Genomic DNA, 21,208 nt, shown 5'->3' on the forward strand with positions numbered 1-21,208 from the left:
TCTCCCAGAGGGCTTTGCGAGAATGTAGTCCAGGCGACCGGAAATGACGCGAAGAGCCCGACCGTCGGGGGCACGATTCTTTCCGAACGGATACGAAGATGTGCCGCTGTATGAGACATAAACATGGTAAAAAAGCGACGACTGGTGTCGAACAGAGGCAATTGTAATTGCCCTAAAAAATGAAATACAAAAACACGTATACTGTCAAAACAAGAACACGGGAAATCCAGTGAGAGGCTTCCGCGGCGATCCGAACGCGAGGACGGACGAACGAACCGCTGGGGTGCTGGATAGACACCGTTCGGTTCGAGTTTGAAACGATGTGCCGCGGGGACGCCCGTGAAGGCGACTACATCTCCCGTGAAACCTTGCGGCTTCCGACGTCGGCCACCGGAGGTGGGCGGGGAAAGTCAAGTGGCGTGAGGGCGTTCTTTCCCGAAGTTCTCCGATGCGACCGAACTATTTAACGTGCGACTAGAGGTACTTAGCTCGGAGCCCCTTGGACGACAAGTGGTCGTACAAAAAAACGAGGTGAGTACACTACTAAATGAAAACGGAAATAATGACATATTGGTGCGTATTAGTCACGGCTGCGGCCACGTATTTTAGCAAGGTCCGTGCGGACTCGTGCACTTGCCCGAGGGCGGGCAAAAATGGCGGGGATGGTCAATTATGGCGGGACGCCAGTCAGGTGAGTTGGGGAACGAATAGAACTCCCGCAAAATGCGCGGGGAGATGGAAATAATTTTTTTAACTTCTAACTGGACATATTAGGCCCCCCTTTTTTTTCTCATACTGGGGGACACCGTAGCAATGTGCGGTGGGGATGCTTGTTTTAGGAGGAATGAACGGTGGTCCTGCTACTTGAAATAGGTGAAGTCTACCGTGAAGTTGCACATAAGTTGAGCGGCTATTGTATTATGGGACTAGAGTCGGAATACTGAAGGGCGCCGACAGTTGAACTGTGGGAGGCTAGAGAAGGAATTTATGGGGGGAACGGGCTAAAGTCCTATTTGGCGTGACGTTTTATCGCTTCGTCTAAGACCGAGGTCCTGCTCTGCTCTGCTGCCCGGTGGGAGAAAGTCGGTGAACCTACGCCGTCGACGACCGGGACCGGAAGGCGGTCCGCGAAGGGCGAAGCAGTCGAATCCCGACGCGAGAGGCCACGGTTACGGGCGACGCCGCCGCTGAAGTGCCGTGACTCGGCGAGAGAAAATTGATGAAAACAAGACTGCGAATACACGGTAAGTCTGGTGACGACTCCCCGCCGCCTTCGTCCGGTTGCGCGGCGGCCGGGGCACCCGGAAGGGACCGATTCTGAATAGACACGTGTGCCTGTCCAGTACTACTTTCTCTGTGTGTGAGTGTGTGCGTACGTGCGCGTGTGTGTGCACGGACCTCGAACAGGTCCGCCGCCGGTATTTCTCTCGCGCGCGCGCGCACGCTGCCAAAAGAAGGGCTGCAAAGGCCGTAGGCCGCGACCGGAACGGGCTCCGGTCACGAGACCGCCCGCGGGCGTGCTGAACCGAGCAAAGTGCCGAAAAAACCGTTCCCAAAAAGGAAAACTGCTGACGCAGCGCTCCAGGAAACAAAGGCGAAGGGGGTCCGGGACCCTAGGCGGTCCGGGTAATCCCACGCTGAACTCCGACGAACCATGCGGGTACTCCGATAGTATAGTGGACGGGTCCGGGAGTTGATCGTCCCGGACGGGGCCCCCCCACACGAGGCTGTCCAGTGAATAAATGGCCCGAAACAGTCGAGGACTGTGGGGACCGCTGCTGACGACGCAGGTCCACTTTACCCAGCTCCGTTAAGAACCGCACCGAACCCGGACGGGGTCGTCGTAGTTTCAAAACTTTCATGGAGGTGAATGTCTCCGGGTGGGGCTTATGGTTTTTCTTCTTTCGACGCCGAGCGGATCGCTCCCTCTACGTTGGGAGACGAGGGACGGTCACGCTCGAATGCTAGCGCGCTAACGCTTGCTTCTGGGATATGAATGGGGGCCTGCGGGCCCCATTTTACACGTGTGGGTGTGTGTGTGTGTGTGTATATATATGTATGTGTGTGTATATATATATATATATATATATAGATGTATGTATGATTTTTTACATAAGTCACGTGCGGTCGTGTGATCGCACGCGCGGTACTTACGGTAAGTCATCCCTGATATCCATGTGGATTTTCGGTTGATTTTGCTACAGTCTGTGGGCAGGGGGGTTCTCTCCCACCCTGGTGACGCCGCCGACACGGTTGTGCGCGCGCTAGCGCGCGCGCTTGGTTTTTAGCTCTATTTGTACTTATTTCTTTGATTTTGGCTGCTTCCTCTCTATCTCTCTTTTTTTCTCTCTCTATTTCTTTCCATCTCCCATTTTTTTCTCTCTCTCTCTCTCTCTCCTTCCTTCTCACGCTCTCTCTCCTTTTCTTTTGCTGCCACTCTTTATCTCTCTCTCTTTCTCTCTCTCTCTCTCTCCTTCTCTTAATTTTTTTTCTTTGTCTCTCTCTTTCTCTCCTTCTTTCTTACACACACACTCTCTCTCTCTCTCTCTCTCTCTCTCTCTCTCTATTTTTCTCTGTGTCTCTTTCGCACACACTTAGGTCGAGGTTTCTTTCCCCCAGTCCAATTTTTCTCTTAAAAATCAGTATAATTTCGGTAATAGGTCCCGTTAACCGTGGGGCGTTCTCCTACCTGGTCGGTAAGTATCGGGTTGCGCGCACTAGGGGAAGTACGTGGTTTCTACGGATGGAACCGGGCGGTGAGCGCTAAACGCTACCGCCTGATCAACACGGGGGCGAGGCGACTTCTTGGCCCAACTCTGTTAGATTGACGAGTATGTTGTCGAGTTCATTTTAAGGAAGAAACCGTCCCGTTGATCGGGACCGAACCGTGGCCCCGGACGGGCGATTCCTGTGCGTCGACTGATGTCGCCAAAGTAAGAAGGGGGTCACAGTGACTAGCGAGGGTCAGTCGCATTGCCTTTGGTACTCCACACACCGGGTAGTCGTAAGACGTACCGGGGATGCCATCGAGATAGAGTGTACTCACCTAACCCGCCAGAACCCCGGACGACTGTTTCCCTTTGAAGTCTTGCGGCGACATCGACTGACGTTTGGGACCTAGTCAAGGTCCTCCCGTCCCGTGAGTCCTGTGATATTCTGGTTTTTTCCGATCGGTAAGCCGTTGCGGGCTAGTTGGTTTTAGCCGCGGTGCGGTGCGGTCGGGTCTGGTCTACTCCCCCTTTGCTGATCGCGACGGCCCCCCTCTTTTTGGCTACCTCCGGGCAATTGATATACTTAATTGGATTTATTGTAAACAAACAAAACCCCCCCCCCCCCCCCCCCCCTTCCCCCCCACTAAACATAAAAGTCCTAGGGAAATAAATTGAACTAAACTTAATCTGAGCTAGGGCCCTCTTTGGGTCTCGGTAGAACAACCTTCCCCATCCTCTTCCACTAAACTTAACTAGAGGGCGCTATCCGATTTGGAATAGGGCACTTGACCCCGTGAGCTAAACTTAACGAGGTACGTGTGGAAACCCCTCGGTGGCCTGTGGAACCACCCTTCCTTTCGACTAACCCCAACGAAGAGTCTTGCCCAAATTTTGGTCTCGGTAGGCCCTTCCCTGTTCTCTTCCACTAAACTCAACAAAAGGACTTTGTCCACTTTAGAATTGGACACCTAATCCCACCCCCGTGAACTAAACTCAATTCACCCCTCCTTTCCAGTTTCCTAACAAGGGACTGGACACGATTAGAAAGGAGTCATTTGCCCCCACCACTCGGACCAACCCTAACGGGGTGAATCCGGAAACCCTTCGGGGGTCTACCATACGGGCCTTTGATTGAAATAACACTAACGTTTCCATACTCTCTCTTCTTTCCTTCTTTTTCTTCCAATTCCTTGGATGTCTGACCTAATGTAGCTCGCTGATATTTGAAAGGGTGGGTATACGTTGGATTTAAACAAAAAAGGTTTTTTCAGGAGACGGAGTGGTGCGGCTTTCGTGCGGAATAATTAATCTTGAATTTTTTATCAATTTCGAAATACCCTCGGAAATTGACTCGGTGAATTTTGTCTTTCTGTTTGTATTCCTATTGGCTCTCTGAAATCCAGGAAAACTTCGCGGTGAGAATGGAGGGACGGGGTAAACAACTGGCGACGGGGGATCTGAAATTTCTGGCCAGACTGATGACAAGGTTCATCAGGACGTCACACCATCTTGAGAGTGTGGCGGAAGCCGACCGCCCGCCATGGGGCATTCGACTCCTGGAAAAATCACTGGTAGAAGGGGTCAAGCCCTCCAATCCGAATGAGAAAATCAATACATTGACCAAGTACAATGCTAAGAATTGGGCGTACGTGACACAACAGTCGCTCTTCGAACATTATTCGGAAACTTTGGCGTCGCTTAAAATTGAACTCGGCAGGTTCAAAAATGCACGCTGGCAAGACGCGCTGTCCTTGGCGGTGAAGTGGGCTAGATTAGATCTAGACACTCTACGGCAGGCCACTCTGGCGAAGGCGAGCGCGGAAATTGAATTTATTATGGGTGTAGCGGGAGCTCAGCCCCCGACAGGTAGATGGGACACCCCGGTAGATAGGCCGGACGCGTCGATTCCAGGTCCGTCGACGAGACCGATGGTCTCCGCGTACACGCAAACGGACGCCTGGACCCCGGAGGGGCCGAGCAACGCCGAAGAAACGCGGCCGTCCACGTCGACCGCGAACCCTGGGGCGCCGACCAAAAGGAAGCCGAACGACGGACCCGAAGAGAACCCGGCCCTCGAAAGTCACGGAAAAAAGAAGAAACAGAAGTCGGTAAGAACGACCGATGATGACTTAGATCTGGATGCACTGCTTGCAGAATACACCCCGCCGTTAGAAGTCCTGTTGGGACCGGAGGAGCCCTCCGACCCCCTGGTCGAGGCCCTCGAAAGGGCGATCACGCCCACCTTGCCGGAAATCGACCTGATCTCGGACGACGCCCTGATGGAAGTGGAGGAAGCCCCGCCTTGGGACATCGAGACGGTAGACACGAGCACGGTGGTGATGACCTCCCCGATCCTCGAGAGCCTGATGGCGCCGTCCCCGCCTCGCGGGGACATGAGCGAGATCCCCGGTGGAAAACCGCAGAGAGCCCTTGTCCCGCGAGCGCTTCGCATGCCGGACGAAGCGGCCCCTGGACGTCCGGTGGAGAAAGAAGGCGAGTGGGGTGTCAGTAAGGGGGAGGGCGTCAAGTTGCGAATTGACGGAATGCAATTGTTTAAATTTCACGACCATAAGGGTGACAAATACGGGAATTGGGACCTAGTGGTGGATAGGCCCATATTAATCATGGGCGATTCAAATATCTCTAGGCTACCGGGAGTCAGAAACACGAACGTTCAAATGGACTCCTATCCGGGCGCCAAAATGAACCACCTGGTTCACGTTCTGGCCTTCAGAACCAAAATAGTGGTCCCTCCCAAGAAAGTCATCCTTTCAGTAGGCCTGAACGACAGAAACCAAACGAACCCCTCGAAACTCAGAGAAGACGTCAAGAATCTGGCCGAGGTGGCGAAGAAGACTTTCCCGCAGAGCGATATAGGTATCCCGAGAATAAACCACTCGCCGTTAATGACCAACTTCGTACGGGCCAAAATAGAACAGCTCAATTTTATGATAGGAGAGACAGGTTACGGGATCCCTAAATTGGGAGACCAATTATTTGAGACGCTCGGGGACGGGATCCACTGGTCCCCAGCCACGGCCAAAAATATGTGGGCCTTGTGGTACGAAGGTTTTTTGGAAGGGGGACGTTTGTAGTGTCTCCGGGTTTTCCGAATAGGAAAACTTACGGCTGGACCCGTCCTCCCCAAAAATATAAAAAATAATTTTTCCACCACTCTCTGTCCCTTCGTAAAATTGAACTCTTTGTTCGTGACGTTTACAACCACGCACCCGCCGACACGGTTTATACCTCGCTTCCGAGTACGATGCCCGTTGGGCTGTTTTTGCTTTCTGTGTTTATAACTGTGCGATTTTTGAGTTAAGAGGACTTTGGTGGGCTTTTCTTGTTTTCATGGGACGGTTTGGTTTTGTTTCAAGGCTTGTAAGAAAAGGTTTTTTTTTTTTTTTTTTTTTTTTTTTTTTCTTTCTCGGATTGTTTTTTTTCATATTGTACCATATGTATATGGGTGGATAATTTTTTTTATATATGTATGTATACACGTACATGTACATAATCTCTATATATAATTCTTTTTCAGGTTCTTGTTGGTTTGTTTTTGTTCATATTTTTTCAATACAATTTATGCTGGTATTCCGGCGTTTTTGAAGGGGCCCTCTCTTGCCCTGGTGATAATTCGGTTGTGTTTTTGAGTGTACTTTTCTTTGTTCGTTCAATAAGGATTGTTGATTCCCGTTTGTTAATTAATAAATATGTTTGCTTAACAACTTTGGACGTTTGGCCGTGTTGTTTGAAAAATGGACAAATGACTCTCGGAGACCGTATGTTTTTCCCAAGAACAGGTTTTAGACGGTGTGGCTCCCAATCAGGACAATGGGACTCTTCTATGACCTATAGTAAGTAGTTGTAATTTGTTTTCTTTCCCACCGGAGGGCGCCAGTGTACGTGTTTTGCCCCGAGGGGAGATTAGTTTATCACCAATACTTTAATAATTTACTTTTTATTATACTGGTGAGCTAATAGGAATTATTGGGGTTAATATTGGGGGTTTTTGGGCTACTGGATGAATTTAGGGATTAATTTTAATTGTTTATTTGGGACGTAAATAAACGTTACAGGTAGATAGCGCCGTTTCGGTCGCCGCTACGATGACGTAGCAACGCCTGATTGGCTTAGAAAATAGCCATGTGGGAGTCGGGGCGGAAGTAAGCACGCGTCTATGCAAGTCAATGGCTGGCTGCTCAATGGAGTAAAACACGGAAGTGCCGTCGTTCAACTTTTGACATACGTAACAGAAGGAAGGAAGGAAAGTTCCATTTTGGGCTGCCTGACTGGCCTATGGAAGTGGGGAGAAATCATGTTTTAAAATTAACTTTGCGCGATTAGTCGGACATAAGGAGTTTTGGTACAGAGATGCCGCGCACGGCTACTACAATTCCCGTGAGGCTTTGCGCGGCCTGTGGCCGACCAACCGGAAGCGCCCCGAGGGGCTGGATTACTAACGGCGCGATCTCCATTCGTCCTGTCACGTTCGTGTCGGCCCGCCGTGCGCCAGGGAGACAAGGGAAATGGCGGTGTCAGACTTTGCGAAACCGGCGACCTTTGTGGCCCGGGTGAATCCGATCGCGGTGAAAAAAGCGATCGCTGGAAATTCAAGTGGAAACACACGAACGCGGAAGTGCGTTAGCCGAGTCGATGCTCGGATCGCGGACACAATGGTCAGATCTTCCTAGCGCGAAGGCCTTGTTGTGCTACGGAGTGAAATCACACGGGCCGTTAACGTCTATTTGCGAATTCGCGCGACGTAAGAAGCCATGTGTAAAAAGCATAAATGCCGTGGAGGGCGACTACATCTCCCAGAGGGCTTTGCGAGAATGTAGTCCAGGCGACCGGAAATGACGCGAAGAGCCCGACCGTCGGGGGCACGATTCTTTCCGAACGGATACGAAGATGTGCCGCTGTATGAGACATAAACATGGTAAAAAAGCGACGACTGGTGTCGAACAGAGGCAATTGTAATTGCCCTAAAAAATGAAATACAAAAACACGTATACTGTCAAAACAAGAACACGGGAAATCCAGTGAGAGGCTTCCGCGGCGATCCGAACGCGAGGACGGACGAACGAACCGCTGGGGTGCTGGATAGACACCGTTCGGTTCGAGTTTGAAACGATGTGCCGCGGGGACGCCCGTGAAGGCGACTACATCTCCCGTGAAACCTTGCGGCTTCCGACGTCGGCCACCGGAGGTGGGCGGGGAAAGTCAAGTGGCGTGAGGGCGTTCTTTCCCGAAGTTCTCCGATGCGACCGAACTATTTAACGTGCGACTAGAGGTACTTAGCTCGGAGCCCCTTGGACGACAAGTGGTCGTACAAAAAAACGAGGTGAGTACACTACTAAATGAAAACGGAAATAATGACATATTGGTGCGTATTAGTCACGGCTGCGGCCACGTATTTTAGCAAGGTCCGTGCGGACTCGTGCACTTGCCCGAGGGCGGGCAAAAATGGCGGGGATGGTCAATTATGGCGGGACGCCAGTCAGGTGAGTTGGGGAACGAATAGAACTCCCGCAAAATGCGCGGGGAGATGGAAATAATTTTTTTAACTTCTAACTGGACATATTAGGCCCCCCTTTTTTTTCTCATACTGGGGGACACCGTAGCAATGTGCGGTGGGGATGCTTGTTTTAGGAGGAATGAACGGTGGTCCTGCTACTTGAAATAGGTGAAGTCTACCGTGAAGTTGCACATAAGTCGAGCGGCTATTGTATTATGGGACTAGAGTCGGAATACTGAAGGGCGCCGACAGTTGAACTGTGGGAGGCTAGAGAAGGAATTTATGGGGGGAACGGGCTAAAGTCCTATTTGGCGTGACGTTTTATCGCTTCGTCTAAGACCGAGGTCCTGCTCTGCTCTGCTGCCCGGTGGGAGAAAGTCGGTGAACCTACGCCGTCGACGACCGGGACCGGAAGGCGGTCCGCGAAGGGCGAAGCAGTCGAATCCCGACGCGAGAGGCCACGGTTACGGGCGACGCCGCCGCTGAAGTGCCGTGACTCGGCGAGAGAAAATTGATGAAAACAAGACTGCGAATACACGGTAAGTCTGGTGACGACTCCCCGCCGCCTTCGTCCGGTTGCGCGGCGGCCGGGGCACCCGGAAGGGACCGATTCTGAATAGACACGTGTGCCTGTCCAGTACTACTTTCTCTGTGTGTGAGTGTGTGCGTACGTGCGCGTGTGTGTGCACGGACCTCGAACAGGTCCGCCGCCGGTATTTCTCTCGCGCGCGCGCGCACGCTGCCAAAAGAAGGGCTGCAAAGGCCGTAGGCCGCGACCGGAACGGGCTCCGGTCACGAGACCGCCCGCGGGCGTGCTGAACCGAGCAAAGTGCCGAAAAAACCGTTCCCAAAAAGGAAAACTGCTGACGCAGCGCTCCAGGAAACAAAGGCGAAGGGGGTCCGGGACCCTAGGCGGTCCGGGTAATCCCACGCTGAACTCCGACGAACCATGCGGGTACTCCGATAGTATAGTGGACGGGTCCGGGAGTTGATCGTCCCGGACGGGGCCCCCCCACACGAGGCTGTCCAGTGAATAAATGGCCCGAAACAGTCGAGGACTGTGGGGACCGCTGCTGACGACGCAGGTCCACTTTACCCAGCTCCGTTAAGAACCGCACCGAACCCGGACGGGGTCGTCGTAGTTTCAAAACTTTCATGGAGGTGAATGTCTCCGGGTGGGGCTTATGGTTTTTCTTCTTTCGACGCCGAGCGGATCGCTCCCTCTACGTTGGGAGACGAGGGACGGTCACGCTCGAATGCTAGCGCGCTAACGCTTGCTTCTGGGATATGAATGGGGGCCTGCGGGCCCCATTTTACACGTGTGGGTGTGTGTGTGTGTGTGTATATATATGTATGTGTGTGTATATATATATATATATATATATAGATGTATGTATGATTTTTTACATAAGTCACGTGCGGTCGTGTGATCGCACGCGCGGTACTTACGGTAAGTCATCCCTGATATCCATGTGGATTTTCGGTTGATTTTGCTACAGTCTGTGGGCAGGGGGGTTCTCTCCCACCCTGGTGACGCCGCCGACACGGTTGTGCGCGCGCTAGCGCGCGCGCTTGGTTTTTAGCTCTATTTGTACTTATTTCTTTGATTTTGGCTGCTTCCTCTCTATCTCTCTTTTTTTCTCTCTCTATTTCTTTCCATCTCCCATTTTTTTCTCTCTCTCTCTCTCTCTCCTTCCTTCTCACGCTCTCTCTCCTTTTCTTTTGCTGCCACTCTTTATCTCTCTCTCTTTCTCTCTCTCTCTCTCTCCTTCTCTTAATTTTTTTTCTTTGTCTCTCTCTTTCTCTCCTTCTTTCTTACACACACACTCTCTCTCTCTCTCTCTCTCTCTCTCTCTCTCTATTTTTCTCTGTGTCTCTTTCGCACACACTTAGGTCGAGGTTTCTTTCCCCCAGTCCAATTTTTCTCTTAAAAATCAGTATAATTTCGGTAATAGGTCCCGTTAACCGTGGGGCGTTCTCCTACCTGGTCGGTAAGTATCGGGTTGCGCGCACTAGGGGAAGTACGTGGTTTCTACGGATGGAACCGGGCGGTGAGCGCTAAACGCTACCGCCTGATCAACACGGGGGCGAGGCGACTTCTTGGCCCAACTCTGTTAGATTGACGAGTATGTTGTCGAGTTCATTTTAAGGAAGAAACCGTCCCGTTGATCGGGACCGAACCGTGGCCCCGGACGGGCGATTCCTGTGCGTCGACTGATGTCGCCAAAGTAAGAAGGGGGTCACAGTGACTAGCGAGGGTCAGTCGCATTGCCTTTGGTACTCCACACACCGGGTAGTCGTAAGACGTACCGGGGATGCCATCGAGATAGAGTGTACTCACCTAACCCGCCAGAACCCCGGACGACTGTTTCCCTTTGAAGTCTTGCGGCGACATCGACTGACGTTTGGGACCTAGTCAAGGTCCTCCCGTCCCGTGAGTCCTGTGATATTCTGGTTTTTTCCGATCGGTAAGCCGTTGCGGGCTAGTTGGTTTTAGCCGCGGTGCGGTGCGGTCGGGTCTGGTCTACTCCCCCTTTGCTGATCGCGACGGCCCCCCTCTTTTTGGCTACCTCCGGGCAATTGATATACTTAATTGGATTTATTGTAAACAAACAAAACCCCCCCCCCCCCCCCCCCCCTTCCCCCCCACTAAACATAAAAGTCCTAGGGAAATAAATTGAACTAAACTTAATCTGAGCTAGGGCCCTCTTTGGGTCTCGGTAGAACAACCTTCCCCATCCTCTTCCACTAAACTTAACTAGAGGGCGCTATCCGATTTGGAATAGGGCACTTGACCCCGTGAGCTAAACTTAACGAGGTACGTGTGGAAACCCCTCGGTGGCCTGTGGAACCACCCTTCCTTTCGACTAACCCCAACGAAGAGTCTTGCCCAAATTTTGGTCTCGGTAGGCCCTTCCCTGTTCTCTTCCACTAAACTCAACAAAAGGACTTTGTCCACTTTAGAATTGGACACCTAATCCCACCCCCGTGAACTAAACTCAATTCACCCCTCCTTTCCAGTTTCCTAACAAGGGACTGGACACGATTAGAAAGGAGTCATTTGCCCCCACCACTCGGACCAACCCTAACGGGGTGAATCCGGAAACCCTTCGGGGGTCTACCATACGGGCCTTTGATTGAAATAACACTAACGTTTCCATACTCTCTCTTCTTTCCTTCTTTTTCTTCCAATTCCTTGGATGTCTGACCTAATGTAGCTCGCTGATATTTGAAAGGGTGGGTATACGTTGGATTTAAACAAAAAAGGTTTTTTCAGGAGACGGAGTGGTGCGGCTTTCGTGCGGAATAATTAATCTTGAATTTTTTATCAATTTCGAAATACCCTCGGAAATTGACTCGGTGAATTTTGTCTTTCTGTTTGTATTCCTATTGGCTCTCTGAAATCCAGGAAAACTTCGCGGTGAGAATGGAGGGACGGGGTAAACAACTGGCGACGGGGGATCTGAAATTTCTGGCCAGACTGATGACAAGGTTCATCAGGACGTCACACCATCTTGAGAGTGTGGCGGACGCCGACCGCCCGCCATGGGGCATTCGACTCCTGGAAAAATCACTGGTAGAAGGGGTCAAGCCCTCCAATCCGAATGAGAAAATCAATACATTGACCAAGTACAATGCTAAGAATTGGGCGTACGTGACACAACAGTCGCTCTTCGAACATTATTCGGAAACTTTGGCGTCGCTTAAAATTGAACTCGGCAGGTTCAAAAATGCACGCTGGCAAGACGCGCTGTCCTTGGCGGTGAAGTGGGCTAGATTAGATCTAGACACTCTACGGCAGGCCACTCTGGCGAAGGCGAGCGCGGAAATTGAATTTATTATGGGTGTAGCGGGAGCTCAGCCCCCGACAGGTAGATGGGACACCCCGGTAGATAGGCCGGACGCGTCGATTCCAGGTCCGTCGACGAGACCGATGGTCTCCGCGTACACGCAAACGGACGCCTGGACCCCGGAGGGGCCGAGCAACGCCGAAGAAACGCGGCCGTCCACGTCGACCGCGAACCCTGGGGCGCCGACCAAAAGGAAGCCGAACGACGGACCCGAAGAGAACCCGGCCCTCGAAAGTCACGGAAAAAAGAAGAAACAGAAGTCGGTAAGAACGACCGATGATGACTTAGATCTGGATGCACTGCTTGCAGAATACACCCCGCCGTTAGAAGTCCTGTTGGGACCGGAGGAGCCCTCCGACCCCCTGGTCGAGGCCCTCGAAAGGGCGATCACGCCCACCTTGCCGGAAATCGACCTGATCTCGGACGACGCCCTGATGGAAGTGGAGGAAGCCCCGCCTTGGGACATCGAGACGGTAGACACGAGCACGGTGGTGATGACCTCCCCGATCCTCGAGAGCCTGATGGCGCCGTCCCCGCCTCGCGGGGACATGAGCGAGACCCCCGGTGGAAAACCGCAGAGAGCCCTTGTCCCGCGAGCGCTTCGCATGCCGGACGAAGCGGCCCCTGGACGTCCGGTGGAGAAAGAAGGCGAGTGGGGTGTCAGTAGGGGGGAGGGCGTCAAGTTGCGAATTGACGGAATGCAATTGTTTAAATTTCACGACCATAAGGGTGACAAATACGGGAATTGGGACCTAGTGGTGGATAGGCCCATATTAATCATGGGCGATTCAAATATCTCTAGGCTACCGGGAGTCAGGAACACGAACGTTCAAATGGACTCCTATCCAGGCGCCAAAATGAACCACCTGGTTCACGTTCTGGCCTTCAGAACCAAAATAGTGGTCCCTCCCAAGAAAGTCATCCTTTCAGTAGGCCTGAACGACAGAAACCAAACGAACCCCTCGAAACTCAGAGAAGACGTCAAGAATCTGGCCGAGGTGGCGAAGAAGACTTTCCCGCAGAGCGATATAGGTATCCCGAGAATAAACCACTCGCCGTTAATGACCAACTTCGTACGGGCCAAAATAGAACAGCTCAATTTTATGATAGGAGAGACAGGTTACGGGATCCCTAAATTGGGAGACCAATTATTTGAGACGCTCGGGGACGGGATCCACTGGTCCCCAGCCACGGCCAAAAATATGTGGGCCTTGTGGTACGAAGGTTTTTTGGAAGGGGGACGTTTGTAGTGTCTCCGGGTTTTCCGAATAGGAAAACTTACGGCTGGACCCGTCCTCCCCAAAAATATAAAAAATAATTTTTCCACCACTCTCTGTCCCTTCGTAAAATTGAACTCTTTGTTCGTGACGTTTACAACCACGCACCCGCCGACACGGTTTATACCTCGCTTCCGAGTACGATGCCCGTTGGGCTGTTTTTGCTTTCTGTGTTTATAACTGTGCGATTTTTGAGTTAAGAGGACTTTGGTGGGCTTTTCTTGTTTTCATGGGACGGTTTGGTTTTGTTTCAAGGCTTGTAAGAAAAGGTTTTTTTTTTTTTTTTTTTTTTTTTTTTTTTTCTTTCTCGGATTGTTTTTTTTCATATTGTACCATATGTATATGGGTGGATAATTTTTTTTATATATGTATGTATACACGTACATGTACATAATCTCTCTATATATAATTCTTTTTCAGGTTCTTGTTGGTTTGTTTTTGTTCATATTTTTTCAATACAATTTATGCTGGTATTCCGGCGTTTTTGAAGGGGCCCTCTCTTGCCCTGGTGATAATTCGGTTGTGTTTTTGAGTGTACTTTTCTTTGTTCGTTCAATAAGGATTGTTGATTCCCGTTTGTTATTTAATAAATATGTTTGCTTAACAACTTTGGACGTTTGGCCGTGTTGTTTGAAAAATGGACAAATGACTCTCGGAGACCGTATGTTTTTCCCAAGAACAGGTTTTAGACGGTGTGGCTCCCAATCAGGACAATGGGACTCTTCTATGACCTATAGTAAGTAGTTGTAATTTGTTTTCTTTCCCACCGGAGGGCGCCAGTGTACGTGTTTTGCCCCGAGGGGAGATTAGTTTATCACCAATACTTTAATAATTTACTTTTTATTATACTGGTGAGCTAAGAGGAATTATTGGGGTTAATATTGGGGGTTTTTGGGCTACTGGATGAATTTAGGGATTAATTTTAATTGTTTATTTGGGACGTAAATGAACGTTGCAGGTGGATAGCGCCGTTTCGGTCGCCGCTACGATGACGTAGCAACGCCTGATTGGCTTAGAAAATAGCCATGTGGGAGTCGGGGCGGAAGTAAGCACGCGTCTATGCAAGTCAATGGCTGGCTGCTCAATGGAGTAAAACACGGAAGTGCCGTCGTTCAACTTTTGACATACGTAACAGAAGGAAGGAAGGAAAGTTCCATTTTGGGCTGCCTGACTGGCCTATGGAAGTGGGGAGAAATCATGTTTTAAAATTAACTTTGCGCGATTAGTCGGACATAAGGAGTTTTGGTACAGAGATGCCGCGCACGGCTACTACAATTCCCGTGAGGCTTTGCGCGGCCTGTGGCCGACCAACCGGAAGCGCCCCGAGGGGCTGGATTACTAACGGCGCGATCTCCATTCGTCCTGTCACGTTCGTGTCGGCCCGCCGTGCGCCAGGGAGACAAGGGAAATGGCGGTGTCAGACTTTGCGAAACCGGCGACCTTTGTGGCCCGGGTGAATCCGATCGCGGTGAAAAAAGCGATCGCTGGAAATTCAAGTGGAAACACACGAACGCGGAAGTGCGTTAGCCGAGTCGATGCTCGGATCGCGGACACAATGGTCAGATCTTCCTAGCGCGAAGGCCTTGTTGTGCTACGGAGTGAAATCACGCGGGCCGTTAACGTCTATTTGCGAATTCGCGCGACGTAAGAAGCCATGTGTAAAAAGCATAAATGCCGTGGAGGGCGACTACATCTCCCAGAGGGCTTTGCGAGAATGTAGTCCAGGCGACCGGAAATGACGCGAAGAGCCCGACCGTCGGGGGCACGATTCTTTCCGAACGGATACGAAGATGTGCCGCTGTATGAGACATAAACATGGTAAAAAAGCGACGACTGGTGTCGAACAGAGGCAATTGTAATTGCCCTAAAAAATGAAATACAAAAACACGTATACTGTCAAAACAAGAACACGGGAAATCCAGTGAGAGGCTTCCGCGGCGATCCGAACGCGAGGACGGACGAACGAACCGCTGGGGTGCTGGATAGACACCGTTCGGTTCGAGTTTGAAACGATGTGCCGCGGGGACGCCCGTGAAGGCGACTACATCTCCCGTGAAACCTTGCGGCTTCCGACGTCGGCCACCGGAGGTGGGCGGGGAAAGTCAAGTGGCGTGAGGGCGTTCTTTCCCGAAGTTCTCCGATGCGACCGAACTATTTAACGTGCGACTAGAGGTACTTAGCTCGGAGCCCCTTGGACGACAAGTGGTCGTACAAAAAAACGAGGTGAGTACACTACTAAATGAAAACGGAAATAATGACATATTGGTGCGTATTAGTCACGGCTGCGGCCACGTATTTTAGCAAGGTCCGTGCGGACTCGTGCACTTGCCCGAGGGCGGGCAAAAATGGCGGGGATGGTCAATTATGGCGGGACGCCAGTCAGGTGAGTTGGGGAACGAATAGAACTCCCGCAAAATGCGCGGGGAGATGGAAATAATTTTTTTAACTTCTAACTGGACATATTAGGCCCCCTTTTTTTTCTCATACTGGGGGACACCGTAGCAATGTGCGGTGGGGATGCTTGTTTTAGGAGGAATGAACGGTGGTCCTGCTACTTGAAATAGGTGAAGTCTACCGTGAAGTTGCACATAAGTCGAGCGGCTATTGTATTATGGGACTAGAGTCGGAATACTGAAGGGCGCCGACAGTTGAACTGTGGGAGGCTAGAGAAGGAATTTATGGGGGGAACGGGCTAAAGTCCTATTTGGCGTGACGTTTTATCGCTTCGTCTAAGACCGAGGTCCTGCTCTGCTCTGCTGCCCGGTGGGAGAAAGTCGGTGAACCTACGCCGTCGACGACCGGGACCGGAAGGCGGTCCGCGAAGGGCGAAGCAGTCGAATCCCGACGCGAGAGGCCACGGTTACGGGCGACGCCGCCGCTGAAGTGCCGTGACTCGGCGAGAGAAAATTGATGAAAACAAGACTGCGAATACACGGTAAGTCTGGTGACGACTCCCCGCCGCCTTCGTCCGGTTGCGCGGCGGCCGGGGCACCCGGAAGGGACCGATTCTGAATAGACACGTGTGCCTGTCCAGTACTACTTTCTCTGTGTGTGAGTGTGTGCGTACGTGCGCGTGTGTGTGCACGGACCTCGAACAGGTCCGCCGCCGGTATTTCTCTCGCGCGCGCGCGCACGCTGCCAAAAGAAGGGCTGCAAAGGCCGTAGGCCGCGACCGGAACGGGCTCCGGTCACGAGACCGCCCGCGGGCGTGCTGAACCGAGCAAAGTGCCGAAAAAACCGTTCCCAAAAAGGAAAACTGCTGACGCAGCGCTCCAGGAAACAAAGGCGAAGGGGGTCCGGGACCCTAGGCGGTCCGGGTAATCCCACGCTGAACTCCGACGAACCATGCGGGTACTCCGATAGTATAGTGGACGGGTCCGGGAGTTGATCGTCCCGGACGGGGCCCCCCCACACGAGGCTGTCCAGTGAATAAATGGCCCGAAACAGTCGAGGACTGTGGGGACCGCTGCTGACGACGCAGGTCCACTTTACCCAGCTCCGTTAAGAACCGCACCGAACCCGGACGGGGTCGTCGTAGTTTCAAAACTTTCATGGAGGTGAATGTCTCCGGGTGGGGCTTATGGTTTTTCTTCTTTCGACGCCGAGCGGATCGCTCCCTCTACGTTGGGAGACGAGGGACGGTCACGCTCGAATGCTAGCGCGCTAACGCTTGCTTCTGGGATATGAATGGGGGCCTGCGGGCCCCATTTTACACGTGTGGGTGTGTGTGTGTGTGTGTATATATATGTATGTGTGTGTATATATATATATATATATATATAGATGTATGTATGATTTTTTACATAAGTCACGTGCGGTCGTGTGATCGCACGCGCGGTACTTACGGTAAGTCATCCCTGATATCCATGTGGATTTTCGGTTGATTTTGCTACAGTCTGTGGGCAGGGGGGTTCTCTCCCACCCTGGTGACGCCGCCGACACGGTTGTGCGCGCGCTAGCGCGCGCGCTTGGTTTTTAGCTCTATTTGTACTTATTTCTTTGATTTTGGCTGCTTCCTCTCTATCTCTCTTTTTTTCTCTCTCTATTTCTTTCCATCTCCCATTTTTTTCTCTCTCTCTCTCTCTCTCCTTCCTTCTCACGCTCTCTCTCCTTTTCTTTTGCTGCCACTCTTTATCTCTCTCTCTTTCTCTCTCTCTCTCTCTCCTTCTCTTAATTTTTTTTCTTTGTCTCTCTCTTTCTCTCCTTCTTTCTTACACACACACTCTCTCTCTCTCTCTCTCTCTCTCTCTCTCTCTATTTTTCTCTGTGTCTCTTTCGCACACACTTAGGTCGAGGTTTCTTTCCCCCAGTCCAGTTTTTCTCTTAAAAATCAGTATAATTTCGGTAATAGGTCCCGATAACCTTGGGGCGTTCTCCTACCTGGTCGGTAAGTATCGGGTTGCGCGCACTAGGGGACGTACGTGGTTTCTACGGATGGAACCGGGCGGTGAGCGCTAAACGCTACCGCCTGATCAACACGGGGGCGAGGCGGCTTTTTGGCCCAACTCTGTTAGATTGACGAGTATGTTGTCGAGTTCATTTTAAGGAAGAAACCGTCCCGTTGATCGGGACCGAACCGTGGCCCCGGACGGGCGATTCCTGTGCGTCGACTGATGTCGCCAAAGTAAGAAGGGGGTCACAGTGACTAGCGAGGGTCAGTCGCATTGCCTTTGGTACTCCACACACCGGGTAGTCGTAAGACGTACCGGGGATGCCATCGAGATAGAGTGTACTCACCTAACCCGCCAGAACCCCGGACGACTGTTTCCCTTTGAAGTCTTGCGGCGACATCGACTGACGTTTGGGACCTAGTCAAGGTCCTCCCGTCCCGTGAGTCCTGTGATATTCTGGTTTTTTCCGATCGGTAAGCCGTTGCGGGCTAGTTGGTTTTAGCCGCGGTGCGGTGCGGTCGGGTCTGGTCTACTCCCCCTTTGCTGATCGCGACGGCCCCCCTCTTTTTGGCTACCTCCGGGCAATTGATATACTTAATTGGATTTATTGTAAACAAACAAACCCCCCCCCCCCCCCCCTTTCCCCCCCACTAAACATAAAAGCCCTAGGGAAATAAATTGAACTAAACTTAATCTGAGCTAGGGCCCTCTTTGGGTCTCGGTAGAACAACCTTCCCCATCCTCTTCCACTAAACTTAACTAGAGGGCGCTATCCGATTTGGAATAGGGCACTTGACCCCGTGAGCTAAACTTAACGAGGTACGTGTGGAAACCCCTCGGTGGCCTGTGGAACCACCCTTCCTTTCGACTAACCCCAACGAAGAGTCTTGCCCAAATTTTGGTCTCGGTAGGCCCTTCCCTGTTCTCTTCCACTAAACTCAACAAAAGGACTTTGTCCACTTTAGAATTGGACACCTAATCCCACCCCCGTGAACTAAACTCAATTCACCCCTCCTTTCCAGTTTCCTAACAAGGGACTGGACACGATTAGAAAGGAGTCATTTGCCCCCACCACTCGGACCAACCCTAACGGGGTGAATCCGGAAACCCTTCGGGGGTCTACCATACGGGCCTTTGATTGAAATAACACTAACGTTTCCATACTCTCTCTTCTTTCCTTCTTTTTCTTCCAATTCCTTGGATGTCTGACCTAATGTAGCTCGCTGATATTTGAAAGGGTGGGTATACGTTGGATTTAAACAAAAAAGGTTTTTTCAGGAGACGGAGTGGTGCGGCTTTCGTGCGGAATAATTAATCTTGAATTTTTTATCAATTTCGAAATACCCTCGGAAATTGACTCGGTGAATTTTGTCTTTCTGTTTGTATTCCTATTGGCTCTCTGAAATCCAGGAAAACTTCGCGGTGAGAATGGAGGGACGGGGTAAACAACTGGCGACGGGGGATCTGAAATTTCTGGCCAGACTGATGACAAGGTTCATCAGGACGTCACACCATCTTGAGAGTGTGGCGGACGCCGACCGCCCGCCATGGGGCATTCGACTCCTGGAAAAATCACTGGTAGAAGGGGTCAAGCCCTCCAATCCGAATGAGAAAATCAATACATTGACCAAGTACAATGCTAAGAATTGGGCGTACGTGACACAACAGTCGCTCTTCGAACATTATTCGGAAACTTTGGCGTCGCTTAAAATTGAACTCGGCAGGTTCAAAATTGCACGCTGGCAAGACGCGCTGTCCTTGGCGGTGAAGTGGGCTAGATTAGATCTAGACACTCTACGGCAGGCCACTCTGGCGAAGGCGAGCGCGGAAATTGAATTTATTATGGGTGTAGCGGGAGTTCAGCCCCCGACAGGTAGATGGGACACCCCGGTAGATAGGCCGGACGCGTCGATTCCAGGTCCGTCGACGAGACCGATGGTCTCCGCGTACACGCAAACGGACGCCTGGACCCCGGAGGGGCCGAGCAACGCCGAAGAAACGCGGCCGTCCACGTCGACCGCGAACCCTGGGGCGCCGACCAAAAGGAAGCCGAACGACGGACCCGAAGAGAACCCGGCCCTCGAAAGTCACGGAAAAAAGAAGAAACAGAAGTCGGTAAGAACGACCGATGATGACTTAGATCTGGATGCACTGCTTGCAGAATACACCCCGCCGTTAGAAGTCCTGTTGGGACCGGAGGAGCCCTCCGACCCCCTGGTCGAGGCCCTCGAAAGGGCGATCACGCCCACCTTGCCGGAAATCGACCTGATCTCGGACGACGCCCTGATGGAAGTGGAGGAAGCCCCGCCTTGGGACATCGAGACGGTAGACACGAGCACGGTGGTGATGACCTCCCCGATCCTCGAGAGCCTGATGGCGCCGTCCCCGCCTCGCGGGGACATGAGCGAGACCCCCGGTGGAAAACCGCAGAGAGCCCTTGTCCCGCGAGCGCTTCGCATGCCGGACGAAGCGGCCCCTGGACGTCCGGTGGAGAAAGAAGGCGAGTGGGGTGTCAGTAGGGGGGAGGGCGTCAAGTTGCGAATTGACGGAATGCAATTGTTTAAATTTCACGACCATAAGGGTGACAAATACGGGAATTGGGACCTAGTGGTGGATAGGCCCATATTAATCATGGGCGATTCAAATATCTCTAGGCTACCGGGAGTCAGGAACACGAACGTTCAAATGGACTCCTATCCGGGCGCCAAAATGAACCACCTGGTTCACGTTCTGGCCTTCAGAACCAAAATAGTGGTCCCTCCCAAGAAAGTCATCCTTTCAGTAGGCCTGAACGACAGAAACCAAACGAACCCCTCGAAACTCAGAGAAGACGTCAAGAATCTGGCCGAGGTGGCGAAGAAGACTTTCCCGCAGAGCGATATAGGTATCCCGAGAATAAACCACTCGCCGTTAATGACCAACTTCGTACGGGCCAAAATAGAACAGCTCAATTTTATGATAGGAGAGACAGGTTACGGGATCCCTAAATTGGGAGACCAATTATTTGAGACGCTCGGGGACGGGATCCACTGGTCCCCAGCCACGGCCAAAAATATGTGGGCCTTGTGGTACGAAGGTTTTTTGGAAGGGGGACGTTTGTAGTGTCTCCGGGTTTTCCGAATAGGAAAACTTACGGCTGGACCCGTCCTCCCCAAAAATATAAAAAATAATTTTTCCACCACTCTCTGTCCCTTCGTAAAATTGAACTCTTTGTTCGTGACGTTTACAACCACGCACCCGCCGACACGGTTTATACCTCGCTTCCGAGTACGATGCCCGTTGGGCTGTTTTTGCTTTCTGTGTTTATAACTGTGCGATTTTTGAGTTAAGAGGACTTTGGTGGGCTTTTCTTGTTTTCATGGGACGGTTTGGTTTTGTTTCAAGGCTTGTAAGAAAAGGTTTTTTTCTTTCTCGGATTGTTTTTTTTCATATTGTACCATATGTATATGGGTGGATAATTTTT

The 21,208-nt window shown here is 51.6% G+C and overlaps 3 protein-coding genes across 3 annotated transcripts; all 3 read left to right on the plus strand.

Moving 5' to 3' along the window:
- The first annotated feature begins 927 nt into the window (after window positions 1-927).
- On the plus strand, window positions 928-5,806 carry LOC130909532 (uncharacterized). The gene is made up of 2 exons (XM_057826133.1): window positions 928-1,244; window positions 4,115-5,806. The coding sequence occupies exon 2, from the start codon at window positions 4,133-4,135 to the stop codon at window positions 5,804-5,806; it is 1,674 nt and encodes a 557-aa protein (XP_057682116.1). The 5' UTR covers window positions 928-1,244; window positions 4,115-4,132.
- A 2,542-nt stretch (window positions 5,807-8,348) lies between these two features.
- Window positions 8,349-13,327, plus strand: LOC130909708 (uncharacterized). The gene is made up of 2 exons (XM_057826477.1): window positions 8,349-8,765; window positions 11,636-13,327. Exon 2 carries the CDS (start codon window positions 11,654-11,656, stop codon window positions 13,325-13,327), a length of 1,674 nt encoding a protein of 557 aa, XP_057682460.1. The 5' UTR covers window positions 8,349-8,765; window positions 11,636-11,653.
- Window positions 13,328-14,393: 1,066 nt separating this feature from the next.
- Window positions 14,394-20,847, plus strand: LOC130909871 (uncharacterized). Its single transcript, XM_057826797.1, has 2 exons — window positions 14,394-16,289; window positions 19,156-20,847. Exon 2 carries the CDS (start codon window positions 19,174-19,176, stop codon window positions 20,845-20,847), a length of 1,674 nt encoding a protein of 557 aa, XP_057682780.1. The 5' UTR covers window positions 14,394-16,289; window positions 19,156-19,173.
- Window positions 20,848-21,208: the final 361 nt, after the last annotated feature.

This window comes from Corythoichthys intestinalis, chromosome 2, assembly GCF_030265065.1.
Source record: "Corythoichthys intestinalis isolate RoL2023-P3 chromosome 2, ASM3026506v1, whole genome shotgun sequence".
Taxonomy (NCBI): Eukaryota; Metazoa; Chordata; class Actinopteri; order Syngnathiformes; family Syngnathidae; genus Corythoichthys; species Corythoichthys intestinalis.

Bases quoted from the DNA above. Each gene is read 5' to 3' on its own strand.
- LOC130909532 (XM_057826133.1), top strand. From the start codon at position 4,133: ATGGAGGGACGGGGTAAACAACTGGCGACGGGGGATCTGAAATTTCTG.
- LOC130909708 (XM_057826477.1), top strand. From the start codon at position 11,654: ATGGAGGGACGGGGTAAACAACTGGCGACGGGGGATCTGAAATTTCTG.
- LOC130909871 (XM_057826797.1), top strand. From the start codon at position 19,174: ATGGAGGGACGGGGTAAACAACTGGCGACGGGGGATCTGAAATTTCTG.